Below are 16,898 nucleotides of genomic sequence, written 5' to 3' on the forward strand. Positions count from 1 at the left end.
GTGCTCTCTGAAATACTTCCTTATAATACAAGACATAGAAATGATTTTAACATAAAAAAGCACAAGCTTCCTTTTTTCAAGAGAAAAACACAACACATATGGGAACAGTTTTAGAAAATACTACCTATTGCGATGGTGGGAAGGGTAGATTTAATGTGAATTTTGAGTGAAGTTCCATTTCACCTTCCTCTCAGTGCAGCATCTGAGATCTAACACTGATACTTATCGCCACTTTTTTTGGATCTCTTCAGATGAACACGACTCCAGATTTCAGGAGTCAAATCTGTAACAGGCGTCAGATCCCAGATGCTGCTCTGAGAGGAAGGTAAACTGGAACTTAACTCAACATTCACTCATAACAATGTATATTACGCAAAAAGCCAATTTCATACAGAAAGAAAAATAAATATAGCATTCATGGATCGTTCAAACCATGGAAGGAACACATTGAGCAGAAATATGATATTAATAAAGCGTGTGAGGCTGATTCCACATATGGAGTGAAACAAAGGTTTAGTAACGTTAGCTCAATTTACCTTTGGGGCACAAATGGTTAAAAAGCACAAACATGAAGGACTAAACAAATACGCATACCTATTTAAAACAACACCATAATCTATATACAGCTTTTGTTCCAAAAAATTATTGAATCCTTAATACAATAAAACAATATCATTTTGTAATCTGTCCCCTTTAGTATTAAGATTTAACCTCAGCTATTATCTAGATTAATGTATGTACACTGAGAAAATACATAAAAAACGGAGAATTATAATACAAACTTACATTTTTACAGTAAATTAGGTTATTTTCAAAAAGGAAATAAGAACTTCAACGCAATTAACATATGTATTTTAAATATTTACATATTGTTTTATTTTAAAAAACATGGATTAACGCTTCTGGCATACATTGTCATATAAAGCCTAAGGTTTATAATAAATAACTCTTACCTTGGGACCCACTAAAACTAATCATTCTTTACAAAATTCTCTAGACTATATCGGAAATCATTCGACAGCGTTCAACCGACTTTCACACAATGGCAAAGCATAGCTTAAGTCTAAGGGAGAAATGCAATTCTTAAAAGTTAACTTAAAGCGATAGAAATTTGGTTTTCATTAGTAAAGTCTGTCACAGCCAATTTTTGTTGAGTATTTCACTAAAAGTTCAAGATACGAAAAATTGAAGCTTATCTCCAGGTCAGTCCCAATAAAAAAATTGACTCGGTACTGTTCGAAAAGACCATTTAAAAATGAAATGAAAACGGAATTGTACAATAAATAATCCGATACTGATACTATGTACCAGTTTTTTGTGTAAGTAATTGTACAAGTGCAAACAACTTTAAGTATCTTGAACAAAAGAACAAAGTATGTTTGCTTTATTGTATGAAGAAATATTTTTCATATGAAAATTCTACCTCAGCGCTTTATAACCCATGGCTATAACATTAGATTTATGTGCCAAAGTAATAATCTGTATATCAAAATTAATCTAATACTCTGTAAGTATACGATTGCCTAAATATTCAAAGGCATTTGGATTATTTTTAAGTAGCCTATATTTTTAAAGAAATAGGCTACTGCCTATTAATATTTTAAAACGTTATTACGTTGTAGAACAAATTAATTTATAGGACTAATTAAGATAAACTCCTGTAAGATAAAATTCTACTTCCGTTAAATTAAAAATATGTTTAAATATATTTCTTATTCACAATTACAGAAAAAAAACATACTTTTGTTATACTTCTTAGGCAGATAATTGAGTTAATAACTAAACTGATTAAAAGGTCATGTTAATATTTTTTATTTGAAATTTTTTTTAACTAACAAAAGCAAATTTTCAAGTCTTAGATTATTTTATGTACAACAAAATTTTGGATGTTTACAAATAAATCATCTCAAACAAAAATAGACAGACGAAATGGACACTCTGTGTGTGCTAATCTGTGACTAAAAACTTGAACACATGCCATTATATACTTACATTATATATTTATAATTAGTTATTAATTCATTCCTATAGATTTAAATTTCAGACACAAGAAAGCTCAAACTAGAGTTTAGAAGTGTGATACGTAGATAGAAGTTAAAATAGTATGTATAAGATATATGACTAAAAAAGGAACCGACGAAAGCATTTCGATTTAAAAATTACCAGCTATCAAGGAATGGAAAATGAAGGTTTGAAATACAGCTGCGATAAAGATAAATAAAATAATACTACAGTATGATATATAGGTAAAAATAATAAATATTTTAAAGTGATTGTACAAATTTTTATACAATGTTCACAAGGCAGAGGAGTATACTGTTCAATTAATACTTTAGAACCATGAAAAGTACATACATATCTGTAACTGATAAATAGAACATTTACAAAATTTTACAATACATACTTGAAATATCCACCTTTATACTCCTAAGTATCTTTTCTACTTCATTTGACCAACATTAGATTTTAAAATGTTGAAAATTAATCGCACATTAACATATATAGTAAATGCTTAGATTCTGTATCAATACACTTCAATTTAAAATCATTTAAGGACAAACTAGCATTTTCTGCCATCGATGGAATTATTGAAAAAAAGTCAACAATTTATTGTCGCTAAAGTTTTTACTCCCTTCTAGTGACATAAAATTAAAAATATAACATTTTTACGTGTGTTTTTTAAAAATAAATAATTAGTTTATAGAAGTAATTATTTGACGTAATATTTTTAAACATGTCTTCTTTGTTTTCTTATACTGTTTTTGTTATAAGCTGTTGTTACTGAATTAATATTTCGGCAATATCCCACTTGACAGTGCATTATTTTATAAAGATTCAGTAATATATTTTTGACTAATAACTACCATAATAGGCTGCCTTCCACAGACATTTTCTTTTGATTTAGTCATTTTTGTGCTCTGAAAGTAAAAATAAATAAATTTATTAAAAATAGTATTTAATCTTAATGGATATGTAACATCTATGATGTTTAAAAGCATTTTATAACATTATATCATTACTATATTGTTGTTACAAACATTAATAAAATACATAATGAGTTTTAATAACCCTTAAAAATACATGGTTTAAAGGTGGGCAATTTTTATAGTACTATGAAAAATAAGGGTAAGCAATTTTTCATCGTGTCCTACAAGAGTTAAACAAAAATGGTAGAAGGTTCGTGCTATGATATGATTGACAAAGACACCATTAAAAGTGTTAGAGAGCAATCCATGGCATGCCTAAAATTCAGGACTTGGAACAATCCTGTAATATCACCAAGTAATAAATATGAAGTATTATTTTATAACATTTCTTTCCAATTATCGTAATTTGGCAATTTATGACACTTCATCAGTGGACTTCTAAAAACTTATTAGTTTCTGGTTATCAAACATTAGTTGATTGATTATGGTTATTACAATATTCACACAAAAAGGTTACAATTTTAATTTCACACTAAATAGTAGTATATAGGTTGGTGATAAATTGTATTCAGAGCTGAACTGATGCATTTATACGTAAGTCCGAGTTCTTGACATCTATGTAGCAAAAAGGGTTTGACCATGTAGCAGAAAGTGTGGTACAAAAAGGGTTAAAAACTTATTTTCTAAATATTACAATTACATTGAATAATAAACTAATTAAAACTATGTCTCTCTGAATCACTACAATTTCCAGAAAATAGTTCTAAAACTGATTTTAATAAATCTAGACAATGTTAATTTAAGTTAAACAATTAACTTAATACACACAAAATGATCTTTCCATCATTAAAATGAGTTGTTAAATAAACACAATTAAAAACAATTACTACTCAGACCACAAAATGATTGTGTGTATTTGTTAACAATGCACAAATTGTGATTATAGTATATTAAAAAATAAATGTACAACGTTTTTATAAGTTAGTCAGTATTCAGAAATTTCATGTTATTCTTCTTACACTACGTAATTAATTTACAGAGCACAATACATTTTAGAAACACCTTAAAACAGTTAAACAAATACGTAAAAACGAAAATGACAACAAGTTCGATACTATACTTCTGGACAAAAAAGACATCTCACTACTGCCTTGTGAACGAGAATTCACCTAACGCATACTGAGTCTAAACAACAAACAGCTGTAAAAAAACAGGCACATGTTCGTCAACCGTATGACAGTGCTTAACTGTTCACAATCAAACCAATAAACATAAGTTCCAACAGAAAATACAGACGGAAGGGCGTGGTGCCCCACTTGTGATGTGTCCGTTTTACAAGATTGTGCACTTTAATTTCTTCCGTTTGCCCTTGTCCTTTCCCCTTCCGTTGCTCGTCTTATTGTCTTCCACTTTTCTCGATCGAATTTCCCGCATCAGGTCAAAAAATACCTGCAACACGAGCAAAAACATTTACTACAAATCCTCACAAACAATTTGTTTATTGACACTATACTTGTGATTCTATAATATTTATAATCCTTAAGTTTCATTAACTGTCCCGGGATTAAGAACAGTTACAAATAATAAATTATTAACATACCTTTTATTTCCGAGTGTTTCTCAGTTTACACAATAACTTAGGTAAATAAATCTATATATATAAAAATGAATGTTTGTGTGTTTGTCCTTTATGGAATCGTACACTATTTCACCGATCATTATGAAAATTTGAATGTATATGTACTTTTCGACGGAGAAGGTTTATATGCTATACTCATTTATAAAACTCACCACGAGGTGGCGCTGCAAAATATAAAAGTTTTCAAAGCGCCTGCACATTATAAGCTGCAATTACGAGACAGTTACGTATATTAATTTGCCAAAGACTATTTGAAGGCACTAAGTTAGAATATATTATGTTTGTCTTTATGATAAATATATGGTTGAACTTAAAGTTTGACTGTTAGACCGCTTTATAATAAAATACATGTACTTGTATATGGCTATATAATAAGCATACACAGATTTTCTTGATCGTGACAACAAGGCAAACTCTACATCGGTGTTAGAAATATAATGCACTTGAACCAGAAGTGCAAATACATGGTCAAGGCTTACGTAAAGCGTGCGAAGGCGCGGGAAACAGCTAGTACAATATAAAATAAGATTTAAAACTACACAAACATAAACTGAAAATCACAACAAACTAAATCAAGAAATAATGGTTTCAACTAATCTTCTTATCATTAATTCAATTTGGTACTAACTAAAAAAAAGTAAAAAAAAAGTAAAGAATGTCTTATTTTACCAGGCGAAGTTAGGGCTAAGAAGCCCTCTCTAACACTTAACCTGGGGACCAACGGCTTAAAGGTGACTTCCGAACCACCACCAATGGCCGGGCAGGCGGGCCGCTTGCAAGGACAGGATCGCTCAGCGGTCACCTGTCCAAGCAGCAGCCACGCTCGGCGTTGCTTGATCTGGTTATCTTGCGATAACCGCCGTACCCACTACACTGCGCCATTGGCAACTATAATCTGATCATTCACAAAACCCTTAATTCTATTTATAAAACATTTATCAACGAGTTGTTTAAAGTGGTCTGGAAGACTGATAAACAATTTAGGACCAAAGTAGGAGAACCTCTTCCTCCACAACTCCAACTTAACTGTCTAAAAGTGGAGTGAAGCCACAACATGGTAGGTCCCGAATTGAGAGACCTTCCCGGTACAGGAATCTCCCATTGGTGTCCCATATTTTTACTATGGGACACCAAAATGTATTTTTATCTGTGGGCTCTAGCCCTATCTCTCTCACAATGGAATTTTGTTTACTAAATTTCTTTAGATAAAACATAATTTTATTATGATTTGTTTCACTGGTTCTTGTATTTTGGATTATATTTTATGCCTTTTTACAATTATTTTTGGTAGAATAGCAAAGCTCCAACCTAGGCTATTCTACATGTCCATTTTTTACGTCTTGATAAGAATTCTTTTTACTATAAATATTTATGGATACCAAATAGGCCTACGTGCCTATTCGTATATTTTCTAATACTTTCGATGAAATATTATTTGTAAATAATTATTTTATTTTATGAGTTATTAACTGCTTACTATCTTTCAAAAAGGCTATGTTTAGGCTTATTCATAGACATGTGTTCTAACAAAATATGCTATAAAACAAATGTTTTTAAAATATTTTTACAAAAAAAAAAACTGTATGCAATATTTTTTGTGAAAATATGTCAACGGGCACCCTGTTACATATTAAATTATATTTAATTTATTTAGTCCAAATACTTTTATTTTCTATTTATTTTCCATGACCTAATTAGTTTTAAATGTGGAATATATTTTCAATAACAATTAAAAATTCAGTATAGGGCTTAATTTGTATTTTGTGTTCTGGTTTTTCACTAAAAATTTGTGTTTCCATGGTATTTTTATCTTCTTTTTTGCCTCTAAAAACTTTATAGCTTTATCTATATATATTGTTGTTTTTTAGCAGGGTATACTTTTTACAATATAAAAATAATTTAATTTGGAATATTTACACTCACTAAAGTATATACAAAAAATACAACAATTTGTAACTAATGCCTTTTTTACAAAACATATTGCAGAAATTATAATTAAATTTCTAATTATAATGTATTTTTTTATAATATTCTACACATTTCGGCTAATTGGAATTTTCTTACAAGGTTTTGTTTTGTTAAAAAGTGGTCTAAGTTACAATCATGGTAAAAAAGTTCCTAGTTCTCATTCTTTTTATGACAACATATAGTAAAACGTAACATTTTAAAATTATAGTAACTGGTTCTTATACTGTACTACGTTTTATGAGAAAAACATTATTTGCTATTATATATATATATATATATATATATATATATATATATATATATATATATATATATATATATATATATATATTAAACAGGTTTAGTATTTTGTACAGGTCATTTGAAAAAAGTCTTGCAACACAAAAACCAGACCCCATCCAAGATATTTAGCATGGCTGCAGTGCCAAGGTTAAACTTAGTAACCCAAAGTTCTAGCTCAGAACTAACTGGTAATTATGGAATGATGATGCAATGATGCAAGGTAGAAGTATACCACATCACATGTCACATAACAGGCTTTGCTGAAATTGCACGCAAAATTTCAAGTAAGCTTCATACAAATTGCATAATTGTACTCAGTTTGTTTACATGTTTGTTTATTCTGCAATTTTTTCATTGCCACCATGGTTACCAACATAAAAAAATTCACTAACCCTCAGCCAAATGATCAAACTCGATGTTGCCTATATAGAAAAGTTCATGATCGTGCTGACAGACAAACAAATCAACAATTTTCAGCTCCTCGAGTGATAAGCTTTGCTGACACTCAGCCTATAATGGACCAAAAATTGTTTTTATTATTTTAGTTCAAAAAGAAAAGCATTTCCCTATTTTACATTTCCGATAGGAACCATATTGGTTCTGACACAATAGAAAATTTCTCAGAACTCTCTAGGTTAATTTTAGTTGTTGACCTATAATAAACTAGTGTTGCTTCCAGAAAAAATTGCTCTAATCTAGTAACAAGGTCACGTCTCATTCGTCCATTACACTCATCTCTCATTGAGGTCAAGTGCGTGAAAGAACCATGTGATGTTCTAATTTCGTCTCAATGAAGAATTCACATTCCATTCACCTCACACAAAGTTTTACTATAAAAAAAACTCAAAACCAAGGTAATTGGTATTCATCCTAAAAAAAAAAAAACAAAAATCAATGCAGACAAAATCATACTGTAAAAATTTATAAGGAAAGTTTATGCAAATGTTTCTTTTAGAACCTTTCGTTTTTACTATAATTCTTTGTGGAGTCATTTACCTTAGAAAATCTAAATCTCAAAAAAATGTTTCAATAAGTTTTTTTTTCAAGCAATTCAAATCCTTCAAACCATATATTTTCATTGAACAAAGTGAAACTAATACTGTAAATAATATCTCTCTAGTACAAATTCCTCTATTCTATACTCTGGAATCAACCTTTAATTAGATTATCAGTCAATTCACCTCTGTTATGGCTGGTATGTGGTAAAAGTTTGTCTGAATTTAAACAGTGCTGATCTCTAGACAAATTTTAAAATATTACCTCATCTAATAATCATGTATCAGTAAAAATTCAAGCTATAATCCCTACCAGATTGGTACTGTCACCTTTTTAGATAGATTTAAAGAGATATTTTTTGCTCTCAAGAAGTACATGCATAATTTTTTTTTTCTGTGGGAATTTTATAAATTGTTTTTATTACATTTACTTTTATCACTTTTTTTAATTAGTAATAATTTAATTAACTTGTATATTTATCTATTGAACAACAATACTTTAAATTAAATGTAATGCATTTTACATAAGATGAAGTATTTTTGGCAAAATTATCAATTTCACTATGTTTACATAAAATTGCATGTACACTAATTGCAAATTTCGCAGGCTAGTTACTAGTCTAGTGCTACGATTTGGCGAATACTAGTAATTTAAATAAACCAGGGTCGACCGCACTAGCCAACTGTTCAAAAATGGAGGATACCCTGTCAGAATTTTTCAGAAGCCTTAAGAATGCAATAATCCTACAGAGAAAACGTATTACCAAGTCAGATAAACAGAAATGAAATAATTTACTTATAGCAACTACATTTTGGAGAGGAATAAAAGTAATCCACCCAAAGGGTGGTCTAGAATGAAGAGATTTAAGCCAAAAGAAAGTGTTAAAAAATATCACAAAAACCAGGATGGTAGTCAGCATCATGTCCCTAACTCATCAATGCCCCAGGAACATGAAAAGTTTGTGTTTAACAGTTTAATTCAAACAGTATTTCCACTTGATGGTACATTACTGTTATCATACTGCTTGTATGCTTACATGATTTAATTTTAAGCCCCTCTATTGCCATCGACTGTTGTAGATATAATACATATATAAAAATGTTATTCTCTGAAAATGACAGTAGCACACCTTGTCCACGTTGTCTCTGGTCTTAGCTGAAGTCTCAACGTACGGAACACCCCATTCCTGCGCTCTTGCGTGAGCTTCCGCCAGTGCCACCTTGCGTTTCTCATCCAGGTCGCCCTTGTTGCCAACGAGTAAAAACGGTATGTTCTCATCATTCTTCACACGCAGAATTTGTTCTCTGGAACAAATATAACTTTCTTTTAGTGTCAGCCTCAGATGAACCTCTTCATCTCGGATTTATCCATGGAGGGCAACTAGGAACTTATTGTCATGATGCTTTCCCCCTCCCACAACTTGAAAACCATTATAACTCCAGATTTTCCAATACAATACATTTTTGATTCATTAAAAAAACTCAATTTACAGGATGAGTTTTAAATTTTCATCCCCTTATTAGTATGTACTTTTCGTAAGAACTGAGTGTATTGAAACGAACTTGACTATGATCCCATAAGTCATTGTTAAACAGTTTGTCTTATTTATGGTGACAGTTTTACAAGATATCTTCATTTTTAATATATAGCTTACACACTTCCAAATCTCCTTCAATAAATGAACACATACTAGAATAAATTAAACACCTTGCAAAATCCTGGGAAAACAAAATGTAAAACAGAACTGATAAAAAACTGAAAGATTATAGTAAACTTATATATTTTTCATTCTAAATTATTTTAATACAAGGTACAATCAAATATATTACTTATCCAATAAAAAATACATCTGCAATACTTTTTAAAATATGTTGGGATAATATGTAAAACTCAATTTGCAAATAAAAAGGTTTTGTGTTTATTTTAAATTCATATTATTTTTAGAAATTGTAGTCTAGCATATTAAATATATATATATTCTACAATTTCATACTTATATTTCAATTGCCATTATTTGGCAATTTTCATTTATGCTAAACAAATGTTTTGGTAGAAACTAGGGATCCAAAAGTTGCAACTATACAAAAAGTTTTATAAAAATAACAATATAATTGTTAATGTTTCTTTCTACAGTAAAATTGTAGTTCCTTCACAAAACAAAATTATTTATTTGATACTATAAAATATCATATACAACAAGTATATTATTTAGTAAAAAACAACATGTCTGGATGCAATTTAAAAAGACCTTTACAAACCAGCCAAAATAGGCCTGCAAGAACAGGAAAAACAGACAGATAAAGGATAAAAAAAATTGCATTACTTAACAATTTGATTACGTTAGCCTTGCATTCAATGTTCACCTTGAAATACATAAAGTTGTCATGTTGGTATTGCAAGTTAAGAAATAAATTAATGATTTCATCTTATCAAAATTCTCAACAGCACCATACTACAGTATCTAGCTGCTCTGATATATTAATCAGTGTTGTAAAATTAAGGAAACCATGATTTCTTATCATCTTTATCAAAAACTCTGTGAAACCACACAGATAAACTGTGTATTTGATTTAACATTAGTAGTTGCAGTCATTTTTTTTTTAAATGGTGGACACTGAGTCCTACGTAACAATTACTTTTCAAAATTAAATGTACTAACAGCAGCTATGTTGTAAATTATTTTGCATGAAAAGATGGAGAATAAGATTTGGATCGGACATCTATCATGTTTTTTTTTTTTTTTTTTTTTTTTTTTTTTTTTTTTTTTTAATGTTTAATCTTACTTGAGTGTTTTTGAACACTTTAAAACATTGGATGGTACCATGAAGACGTTTTTCCTCTTAAGGTAGCCAAAAGTAGTTAAATTACATAGTTTTTTTAAATGATATGTTATATGAGAGAAAACTTAAGTATTAACATTTAAAAATGGGTGCAAAACCAAAAATGAGCGATTTGGGCAGAAAATTCTTTTAACACATTCGTTGCAGGAAATGAGGCAACTTGCGAATCTAAATTTTTACTTGCTGAAAAATTATGCCAGAATATCCAAAAAGTTCATCGAAGATGTCCGGAAACTCTTGTTGATTGGAACTGATGACATTTTTTCCAAGACTGGAATTCCATTTTTTTTATTTTATTCATGAAATAAATATAATCCTAACAAATTATATTAATCAATATCAAGGTGAAAACGGTTTTATATTAATCCAATAGCAATTTAATGACTTTGACATCACTTAAGGAAATATTGAGACTACTAATGAATGGTTAACAAGCTTTGAACCTCTCCGAAAACATCTCAGGGGATTAGGACAGAGGCTCACATATTTGTAGATTTTCCAAAGAAAAAGTAGAAAGCAAAACTATTTTGGTTGGATTATTGAGTAATCTAAGTGTCAGCAAAATTGGGCTGGAAGTTTTTTGACCCACTGGATGTGACAGAAGCACATGCAAGAAAATTTGATGATAAAACGTTACTTTGGTATTATAGACCGCAACTTGATTGACACTGATACCCTTTGTTTAAAGGTAATTATTTGGTGATGGATGATTAGAAAGTATAACATGATTTTGGATGCCATCTTTATATGTTACATCATTATTACATGAAAAAATATGACTCGAAAATTTAATCCTTGAACTGGCAGTCATCTTTTCCACAGATGGCAGGCGGTTTTTTTAATGATTTGTACCCTTACTTTAAACATTTTGTAAAAATACATTTTTATTATAAACCTTCATGTGTAATGCATTACTTTTTCAGGAAAATGTGGATATTATTATGGTATAAAAACATTATGCATGAACCTTTAAAAAATTACTACACTACAACAATTTTTTTTAACTGGGTGTATTGCTCCTGGTAAAGTTTGATAATATTAGAATCTGAGATAGCCAATTTATTCCTTATTTTATCTAGTTTCAGAAAATATATAATAGTATCCAGTAAAATATATATATCTTATATATATAAAAATCTTGAGTCACGATGTATGTTGCCAATAAACTCCAAAACGACTGAACCAATTTCAATCAAATTTCACATGTATCCGTAATTTAGTCTAACTTAGAAGATAGGATAGTTATTATCTGAATTATTCGCTTATGTCGTGAATATAAACGAATAAAATGAAGAAAAGTTTTCAAAGCGCCTGCACATTATAACCTGCAATTACGAGATAGATACGTATATTAAACAGTGAAACACTATTTGAAGGCGCTAAGTTATGATGTATAATTGTCTAAACTAAATTTTTGGTTGAACTTAAAGGTTGAGTGGTAGACCACTTTGTAATAAAATACATTATGCATGTACAATACATTTTTGACATATTTTCTTGATCGTGACATCAAGGTAAAATCTACATCGGGGTTGGAAATATAATTTACTTCAACCAGAAATGCTCATACGCGGGCAAAACTTACGAAAAGCATGCGAAGCCGCGGGAAACAGCTAGTATATATATATATATATATATATATATATATATATATATATTGTGAAAAACCACAAATAGAATACAAAAGGCTAAATTTGTTACTATGGATACGATACGCATATTTTCAAAAATTTACAAAAAATCTAATTCTTACATTAGGTAAATGTTTCCAAAATATACCAAAATTCATAGCAATTATGCATTACGACACAATAAATTAATTAATAACCAATTTTCTAAATTTTTTTATGGTTGAACGTACCTGAATTTGTAACTACGGATACAATTTTTAAAAGATATAGTTTTTACCCTTAATATTTCAAAAATATACCAAAATTTAGCATAGTGTATAGCCTAAAACAAAGCTATAACAAGCTACAAACCGACATTATAAACCATACCTATGATATGTTGATTTATGTACTATGAACTATCAAAACGTGTGTGTAAGATCGACACTATAATGCCAACTGCCACTTGTAAAATGATTTAGACTGACATTATAATATCGATTGTTAGTTCGAGGGTTAATGAAACATTTTTTAATGTGAGATATAACATTGTTTTATTAACCACCACTTTTTTTATCATGTACGTTTTTACACCTGAAGAAGAGTCAAGGTAACATTTTTTGAAACCTTAGGAAATTGACAGTGATGATGGGAACACAAAACACAGTGCTATGAGCTACAAGCCATTCCCTCTTCAGAAAAATAGGTAAATTTTTATTTTTCTTAAAATCAAACTGTCTTTAAACTTGATTCTCCACAAAAATTTCATTGGAGGAATGTACAACCTCAACTTGGTAGAATTAAAAAAAAAAAAATGTTACATAACTGTGTATTGATACTCAAATGTCAAAAAGGTGACATCAGTAGAAGCATAATCAAAGATTTAAATAAAAATGAATGAATATACCAAAATACATCTTAAGAAGTCTATAAGCAACCCTTGCTTTTACCATTCTTACAAGAGTTGTCCAAAGCAAAATAACCCACTGAAGACTTTTCTTAGCACCTTCTATGGACAGGCTACGATCAGAGAGGTTCCAACGACTGGAGCCATTGTGAAAAACTACACAGAATGTTTCAAAATTGTTTCACATCAATCTTCGCTATGTTTTTTGCCGCAGTGAAAGGGTTGACATACTGACCTAAACTCTTGTGTCGCTTGGAAGCTCTCATCCTCCGTGATGGAGAACACACACAGGAATCCCTCCCCGCTGCGGAAGTAGTTATCCCTGTGGAAACAAAGTCAATATTATTTAAAGTCAATAACAATTCATAGAAAAGACATTTTAGAATTATCAGTAATTTTGTTGGGCAGTTCCTAATTTTTTCCTTCAAATATATATCGAGGTATATTTCGAGAGGTAATTCTTGGTCATGAAATGTAAGGTTCATTCCAGGAATGGACTAAGGAATGTAAAGGCAAGTAACACTGTCTAAACTACTAGTTCAGACAATTTGGCCATGTAATCATTACAAATGGCATATTATGCACTTTGTGTTGTGTCTTTGCAGTCAAATAACACTTGCCTAGACTAGCCAGTGTTCATTGGCTTTGCAAAAAGAATTCTTACTCCACAGAAGAATTTATAAATATTTTATATATTTCAAAACAACAGGAAATTGGTTTTCGTAATAACTGAAAAGAGTAGTTTTTTTTATAAAAAAATAAACTAATCCAGAATTTAGTTGTACCGTACATGTACTTTTTTCATGACATTATTTCAAACTGTTTAAAGATAGAAATAAAATAAAATATGCTCACAAGATGAGAGTTTGAAGAGACATGTTAGACGTATTAAGAGCAAAAACTGCAATGCACTAAAAATTAATAACCAGTCAAGACTTTCCACTGCCAATGTGACTTTCCAAGTGACTGTAAAAAATGCCATAAAAAACCTGTGAATAGGTTAGTGTTTGAGGCTTACAATGACTATCTAAAGATAAATATTGGCATTGGGTGTTTCAACCATACAAAATTATGATATTTGGAATAAAAAAAATTTTATCTTTACATTAACCAAGGTCATGCCCCTTTAAGAACCAAATTTAATACTTTTGGGTAAAGGAAAAATTTTTACCTTTTAAAATTGTAAAAAAATTTTTTTAAAAAATTTTTAAGATAAAAAAAAAATTTAAAAAAAATTTTTTTTTTTTGGAATAAAAAAACCTTAATTATTAAAAACGAACTTTTTTCCATAAAAAATTTTTAAATTAAAATAATTAAAAAAAAAATTTTTCAAGGGAAATAAAAAAAAAAAAAAAAGGTTAAAACTTTTTTAAAAATTTGAAGCTTTCAAACAATTAAAAAAATTTTAAAAGTTTTAAACTTATAAAAAAAATTTAAAAAAACGGTTCCCAAAACCCCACCCCCCATAAAAAAGGGGACGAAAACCGATTAAAACTTAAAACAAAAAGGGGGGAAAAATTTTTTTGGGGGGCCCAAAAAGTTTAGTGGGTAACCAAAACATGGGGATAAACAATAAAAAACAAAAAAATCTCCACCCAAAAAGGGGGCCCCCCCCGGGGGAAAACCGACTAATAAAAAAATTTGGCCATTAAAAAAATTAATAAAAAAAACCCCAAAGACCCCCAGAAACCCCCATTTTAAAAAAACCCCAAGAAAGAACCCCAAACTTTATCAGTTTTTCTTCGGTAAAAAAACTAATAAAAATTATAAAGAAAAAAAACAAAAAAAAATTAAAAAAAGCTGAAAAATAAAAAAGTTATATCAAAACATTTTTTTAAAGAAAAAAATTTTTCCTTTTTAAATTAAAAAATTTTAAAAAATTTTCCAACCAAAAAAAAAATTGCACTTAATTTTTTTAAAAAATTTTAAAAAAGGTTAAAATTTAAAAACCTAAAATTTTCCAAAAATTTTTGGACTAAATTATGATAAAATTTTTTTATTAAAAACCCTTTTTTTAAAATTTTTTAAGTTTTTTTTTCCCTTTTTTCCTAAAAAAAAGATCATATTCTCAAAGAAAAGGGAATTATTAACAAAAAAAGAAATGAAAATATTTCCCGGGTTTAAAATTTTTTTTTAAAAAAATTTTTAAAATTTCCAAAACTAAACCTAAAACCCATAGGAAAAAAATCAACATATGAAATTTCCCAAAAAAAAAAAAACCTTTAAAATTTTAACCCATTGTCACCCAATCTGTTTTTTTTGTTAAAATTTTTTAACTTTTTAAAAACCGGGAAAAAGGGGCATTTAGGGAAAAATATAAATTTGGAAAATTTAAAAAAACTTGAAATAAAAAATCAAAAATTTACAATTAAAATCTTATTAAAAAATTAAAACCCCAAAAAATGTTAAAATTTTTTTTAAAACTTTTGGGTTTATTTTCTTTTCAAAAAATTTTAAAAAAAAAATTTTTTTGGGATAATTTCCAACCTCTTAAAAAAAAATCCCCTTTTACTTTAAATTAATTTTTTAAATAAAATCTTCTAACATTTTTTTGGGAAAAAAAACCCAAAAAATTTTTTTTTTAAAAAACCTTAAAAAACCCCTTTTTTTAAAATTTTCCGAAAAGGGGAAAATTGATTTTAAAAAAAATTTTTGGCCTTTTAAAAAAATTTTTTAAAAATCCCTGAAAAAATTTTTAAAATTTATTGTTTTTTTTTAACAAAAATTGGGTAAAAATAAAAATTTTTTTTTTTAAATAAAAAACTTATAACCCCCCCCCCTTTATTACCCAAAATTTTCAAAAGGGGAAGGAAATCGTTTGAAAAAATTTTTTTAAAAACATGATTGGGGGGAAAAAAATTAAAAAAATTTAGTTTAAAAAATCCCAAATTTTTAGGGGGGACTGCCCATAATTTAATTTTTAAATGAAAAATTTTTTTCGAAATTTTAATAATCATAAAAAAAAAGTCCCCTTTGTAATTCCCCCAGAAGTAACAAGACCATGTTGTAGGGGTTTTTGTCCCATTAAAATTATGTCTTTTTTTTAATTTTTTTAGATCGATTAATCATTAAAAACCCCCAATAATTTTTAAAAATGTTTTTTTTGTCCCACAATTAAAAAATATTTATTGCTTAAAAAAAAATTTTGAATTCCCCCTTAAAAAATTTAAATTATACCAAAAAAACAAAAAGGGTTTTATTTAAAAATAAAAAATTAAAAAAATTTAAAGATAAAATTTTTTAAAAAAAAATTTTTTTTTCCTTTAAAAATTTTTTGTCTTTTTAAAAAAATTTGGTAATAAAATTTTCTGCCCAATTAATTTTTTTAAAAAATTTTTTAATATTTTTTTAAAAACAAAAAATAAAAATTTAAAAAATTTTTTTTTCAAAAAAAAAAAATTTTTTGGGTTCAAAAAAATTTTTGTTTGTTTTTAAAAAAAATTTAAAAAAAATTTAAAAAACCAATTTTCAAATTTTTTTTTCCCTCCAAATTTTTTTTTTTTTGGGCTTAAAAATTTTTTCCAAAAATTTTTTTTTTTTGATTTTTAAAAAAACATTTTAATATTTTTTAAAATTTTTAAGGGGAAATAAAAGGCGATTGCCATTTACCGTTCCCAAAACCCAAAATTTTTAATTAAAATTGTTTCTTTTTTGCTTTCAAAACTTTTTTTTTTTACATTTTGAAAAAAAATTTTTTTTTATTTCCAAAATTAAAAAAATTTGAAAAAA

The 16,898-nt window shown here is 28.2% G+C and overlaps 1 protein-coding gene across 1 annotated transcript; it reads right to left on the reverse strand.

The window, feature by feature from the left end:
- Positions 1 to 830: 830 nt before the first annotated feature.
- On the reverse strand, positions 831 to 13,502 carry LOC124366895 (ras-related protein Ral-a; the record flags this gene model as incomplete). The annotated part of the gene is made up of 3 exons (XM_046823495.1): positions 831 to 4,376; positions 8,942 to 9,116; positions 13,405 to 13,502. Coding segments are annotated over 3 exons (390 nt in total), but the record flags the coding sequence as incomplete, so codon positions are not given.
- Positions 13,503 to 16,898: the final 3,396 nt, after the last annotated feature.

The sequence above is a fragment of the Homalodisca vitripennis genome, chromosome 7 (assembly GCF_021130785.1).
Source record: "Homalodisca vitripennis isolate AUS2020 chromosome 7, UT_GWSS_2.1, whole genome shotgun sequence".
Taxonomy (NCBI): domain Eukaryota; kingdom Metazoa; phylum Arthropoda; class Insecta; order Hemiptera; family Cicadellidae; genus Homalodisca; species Homalodisca vitripennis.